At 61.5% G+C, this 4,973-nt stretch overlaps 1 protein-coding gene across 2 annotated transcripts in view; it reads right to left on the bottom strand.

The window, feature by feature from the left end:
* The window catches only part of RAB11FIP5 (RAB11 family interacting protein 5 (class I)), a 16,931-nt gene that overhangs the window by 3,332 nt on the left and 8,626 nt on the right, over window positions 1-4,973 (bottom strand). For both annotated transcript variants that reach the window (XM_015571487.1, XM_006775274.2), the window contains exon 4: window positions 2,745-4,652. In XM_015571487.1, the coding sequence (XP_015426973.1) occupies window positions 2,745-4,652 (1,908 nt within the window). The remainder of the gene's footprint in view (window positions 1-2,744; window positions 4,653-4,973) is intronic.

The raw sequence follows: 4,973 nt of genomic DNA, 5'->3' as shown, positions 1-4,973 counted from the left end.
TCCTGCTGAGACCCGGTTCTCTCCTTCCTGACCGCTCTGTGGCGTAGGCTCTGGGACCACTCCTTCCTTTGGGCTGCTCTCCTCCCTCGTCCCCCGCACCCCCTTCCCTTCTCTGCTTTCCCAACTTCTCAGTCTTAAATGCAAGTCTGCCAGGGGTTCTCTCCCCTCCACCTCCTCACAGCGGTCTCCAGCCTAGACCTTGGCCCGGAGTTCTAGACCCACGCAGACAGTTTCAGGCTGGCTTATCCATGTGGGGTCCACCCCAGGCATGTCACCCTCCCCTCCACGCCTGCCCTTTCCTGGGCTCCCCGGTGCTGAGTGGCACTATCCGCCGCCCATGGCTCTAGTCAGAAACCTGGGACCTCCTCTGAATCCCCCGCTTTGGCTTTAGCCTTAACAAACATTAAGCCCTGCTACCTTCTCTCAAACCACTCCCTCCTCGCCAGGCCAGGGCTCACTAAACCTTCCTCCTCTGGCCACAGCTGCTAAGTCAGCCCCCCTCTCCGCCCCCCAAGTCCCCTGCCAGAGTCCTGCCCACCTCCAACCACTCCACTGTGCTGTGGGCTCATGATTTTAGCCTCCCTCCAGAGTCAGAAAGCAGTCTCTAACCCAACGGGCCCCTGGCCTTCCCTCCCAGCCCTCCATGCACTCCAGCCAGGACACAGGCTCTCCCTCTGTCTGGAGCGCTGCCCCTTGGCCTGTGGGCTGCTAACTCCTACTCAGGTTTCAAAGCTGAGCAAGGCCACTTCCTCCAGGAAACCTTCCTGCTTCCCCGACTAAGCTGTCCCTCCTCTGGGCCCCCAGCACCCGTACCTGTGGCAGTTACCCAAATTGCAAGCATCAGGCCCCTAATTCAATTAACCTACCCTTAGCCCCGTGGTCGGCAAACTGCGGTTCGCGAGCCACATGCGGCTCTTTGGCCCCTTGAGTGTGGCTCTTCCACAAAATACCACGTGTGGGTGCACGTACAGTACAATTGAAACTTCGTGGCCCATGCGCAGAAGTCAGTTTTCTGCCTGGGCAAGTCTATTTTGAAGAAGTACTGTTGATATTTGGCTCTGTTGACTAATGAGTTTGCCGACCACTGCCCTAGAGGACCTCTTTACATCTACTTCATGGAGGATTCGAACCATTAGAGAGCAGGAAGCAAATGGCTTCGGCCAAGGCCTGAAATCCACTGCAGAAGGTCTCACCCACATGCAGGGAGGCCCACAACCTGGGAAGAGGGCAGCGAGCCCAGGCAGGGGCAGGCAGCAGGGAAAAGAACATTTGTCTGTCCTTCCCACCCAGGCGTTTGAATTAGGGAAGGGGGCGTAAAGGCAGCTCTGCTGCCACCTACGGGCTGTGCTAGGGGCAGGGAGGAATACCAGTGAGGCACGCAAACACCCTGAATGGGGGCCAGGCGTCCTGGGCTCCGGGTCTGATTGCCCCCCTGCACCTGAGGGATCCTGGACCCTGAAGCTCTAATGGACTCTATGTCCCCATCTGAGAAATGGGGACAGTTCTATTTTTCCCATGATGTAAGGAATATGCAAAGTACAGACAGGAAGCCAACTCTGAAGAGAATGAAACGGGTGAAAAGTGGGGAGTGCACTTGGAAGTGCTGCTGGGATACAGCAGGGCCAGCGGAGAGCACTGGGAAGCTGTTCCGCCTCCTCCCCGACACCTCTGGGAATGGCCGCACCACCTAGCACTGCAGCTGCAGGCAGGCAGCCCGGTCTGCTTCCCACCCCTTCTCAGATCAGCGTGGCCCCTGGGCCTTCCCTTCATGCTTTACCTCCATCCTCCCCACTGGGCTGGAACTCTGGCAACACAGCAGGGACAGCATCTTTCATCCCCGTCAAGTGTCTGACACACTGGATGCTCAGTGAACTGGGAGGACTGAATGCAGGAGCCGGGGGCTGGCCTCCCAGAGGCCGGTGCTGGAGCCTGCCCTGCTCCCCAAGCCCCTCCCTCCTCCCCTCGCTGCTCCCCTCAGGCCTCCTGGGGCGCTGGCACGCCTCTAGACTTTGCTGCCCCTGCCAAGTCACACCCTGTCACCAACAGTGACCTGGGCACTCCTCGTTAGCCACCGGGTGAGGACACCGCCTCATAATTCTTCCAAAGCAGACCAATGCCACAGTGACCGTCAGACGGGCAACCACTGTCAATGCAGCACAGTCCTAAGCGCCTGGGGCCACCCTGAAGGCACCACCACAAACCAGTGAAGCACCTGATGAGGCTAGAGACCCTTTCTTCTGAGGGTCACGGATGAGGGACGCATTCCTTTTTTCTTTTCCTCCTCAGTGCTGTCTCCGCTTTCCTCTCTGACCTCAGTGCCAGCCCCTCCTCTGCATGGCTCTCTGCCTTGCACAGCTCTCACCCTGGGGCCTGGCGCAGAGAACAGGAGGGACTGGGGCATCTGACAAGCTACACTCCCCCCACCAGCCCCAAGTTGCTCTCACCTCCCTTTCCCTGCCCACCTACAATACCTCCCCACCCACTCCTCACCCCCTGCATTTCATCAGCGTTGTCATCCCCCAGAGTCCTGGCCTGTGGGGGCACCTGCTGGTCCAAGGTCCCAAAATGGAGGCAGTTTCAGAGCCGGGACCACAGGAGACCCATGTCTTCAAAGCCCCCCTTGTCCTGCCGGGGTGAGCAAGCCCTCGCCCAGGAGGGAAGCCCCTGGAGGGCTGAGGCCCTTGCAGGCTGAGTTGCCCCCTTCACCCCCTTCCTCTGGAGACTGCTGTCGGGGGGCCGCTCACCTGTCACTGGGCTGTGGTTCCTCAGCTGGTCGTGTCTCCAAGGGCAGAAGCGCAAGCGGGGAGGCTGGGGTGACTGCAGCGCGGTCCTCCCCAAGTGGGGCAGGGGAGCCCCCCGGGGGGGAGGCTGGCTCCCCGGGGGACAGGGAGGAAGAGGTCAGGGGCCAGGCTCCAGACAAAGACGAGCACGGAGAACTGGGCCCCCCGTGGCAGTGGCTGGCCCAGGGCGGGAGAGGGGGCGGTGGGAAGGTGGGCTCCGGGGGTGTGGGCAGCTCTTCCGGTCCGGAGTGGATGGATGATTCCCTGGACTCTGGAGGGGATGTGGAGGGGAGGCTGGGGGGATCTCGGCTCTCCTGAGACAAGAAGGGGTTCAAGGCATCCTCCTCCAAAGCCCACAAGTCAGGCTGCGGGGAGCTGCCCGGCAGGGGTCCGAGCCCTTCTCCTGCTGGTTCCTGGCTCTGGGCCTCAGGAGCCTCAGGGCCTTGTCCTCTCTCCAGAGCCCCCCAGATCTGCTGGCTCTGAGGAGCCAGGCTCTTTGAGTGAGAGGGCCTGGGGGCAGGACCCTCAGGGCAGCTGGTGCGCAGAGATAAAGTCGCAGGAGGGCTGGCGTCCTCCACTGGCTCCTCCAGGCTTGGCTCACCCAGCAGGGTTCCGGAAGAACAGCTGTCAGACTCGGACCCTGGCTTCTGGCCGTCCTCCTTGGCCTCTGGGGAACCAGCAGCCAGCTCACTTGGGAAGGCGTCGCCTTCTCCCGTCTCTGCCCCCCTGCCACTCAGCCCCCCTGCAGCCTCCTCCTCCTCCTGGAAATCTGAGGGTATGAAGAGGCGAGGTGGCTTGGGAGGCAGCGTGCTGGGCGGCAGCTCCTTGTCCAACATCCACTCGGGTTTGGGCTCTGGCTCCAGCTCCAGTTCGGGGAGCCCCTGGTTCCCCTTGGGGCTCACAGGCTCTGGTGACTCTGGCTTCATGGGGGGAGGAGGCAGTTCATCAGACTCTCCCCGTGTGATTGGTGAGGACATCTCAGCTGCAGGAGAAAGGGTGACCACATCCCAAGGCCAGGAATCGTCCACCGTATTGAGCTCCTGCAAATCCTGGCTTTTGCCTCTGGAAGCCTCCTCACGCTGGCCCTCAGGGGCGTCGTCCGGGCCTGGCAGCCTCTCCCACACGCTGATCACTTCTGGGGAGCTAAACAGAGATGAACTGTCTGCTGGACTCTGCCCTGCTTCCCCTCCTGGGGCCGTCGGCTCCCTGTCTGCTTCTGAGTCTGAGGCTCCTGACGTGGAGGGCAGGCCGGCCTCTACAGACCCCAGGGGCCCGGGGGCGGCAGCACTCAAACTCTGTTGGTCCAGTCCCAAGTCCAGAGGAGCCCTGGGCTCCAGCCCCTCGCTGCTCCCACCTCTTCCTCCTCCCCCTGGGCCCCCTGGGGGCTCAGCTGCCTTCACTGCCATGGCCCCAGGGCCTGGGTCTTGCAGCCCCACTCCTTCAGGGGCCAGGATCTCACTCCTGGCCTCTGGACACAGCCTGCTGGCAGCAAAGACGTTGAAGGTGTCTTCCCACTCAGGCAGGGCTTTCCCAGGGGAGGCCAGGGGGGTGGGACCTGCCCTCGAGGCCCTGGGGAGAGAGGGAGCAGGTGAAGGAAAGTTTAGTGCTTTGTCGGCTAGGAGTTCCTCGAAGAAAGGGTTGCTCTGCAAGGAGGTGAGGAATGGGTTGGTGAGACCCAAGAATCCAGGTGGGGTAGCTTCGGGGGCAGCGGTGGTGGCAGCTGCAGCGGGGGAGGCGGCTGCAAAAAGGTTAGTGCTTAGCATGGGAGCAGCGGTGGGAGCAGGAGTGGGGGGGGCCGGAGCACAAGGGGAGCAGGGGAGGTGGTGAGGAAGAGCAGCTGGGTCAGGTTCTACCTGAGGAGACACGTCCAGGCTGTGGAGGGAGACAAAACCATGAGCCTCCTGGTTAATGCCAAGACTGGAAACGCCCCTGCTGAATACCATGCCCCCTGCCCCCCACCTGCCCCTGGATGAGGTGCCACATGCCACCCAGGCTGGGTTCAGGCACGTGTGTAGGCCAGCAGACAGAGGGAAAACCCAACATGTAACCAACATTAGGCACCCCCCAAGGAGGAAGATCTGGGTGGAGTTCATTGAAGCCTCACACCAACCCTTGGGAAGCAATAATCCCACTTTTAGGGGAGGGCCCGATCTCAAGCTATTTTTCATTACTGCGTCCCTGGGTTCATCATCA

This window comes from Myotis davidii, unplaced genomic scaffold (genome assembly GCF_000327345.1).
Source record: "Myotis davidii unplaced genomic scaffold, ASM32734v1 scaffold247, whole genome shotgun sequence".
NCBI lineage: Eukaryota > Metazoa > Chordata > Mammalia > Chiroptera > Vespertilionidae > Myotis > Myotis davidii.
Note: the sequence above shows the minus strand (reverse complement) of the source record. Positions and strands in the feature narration are given on the sequence as shown.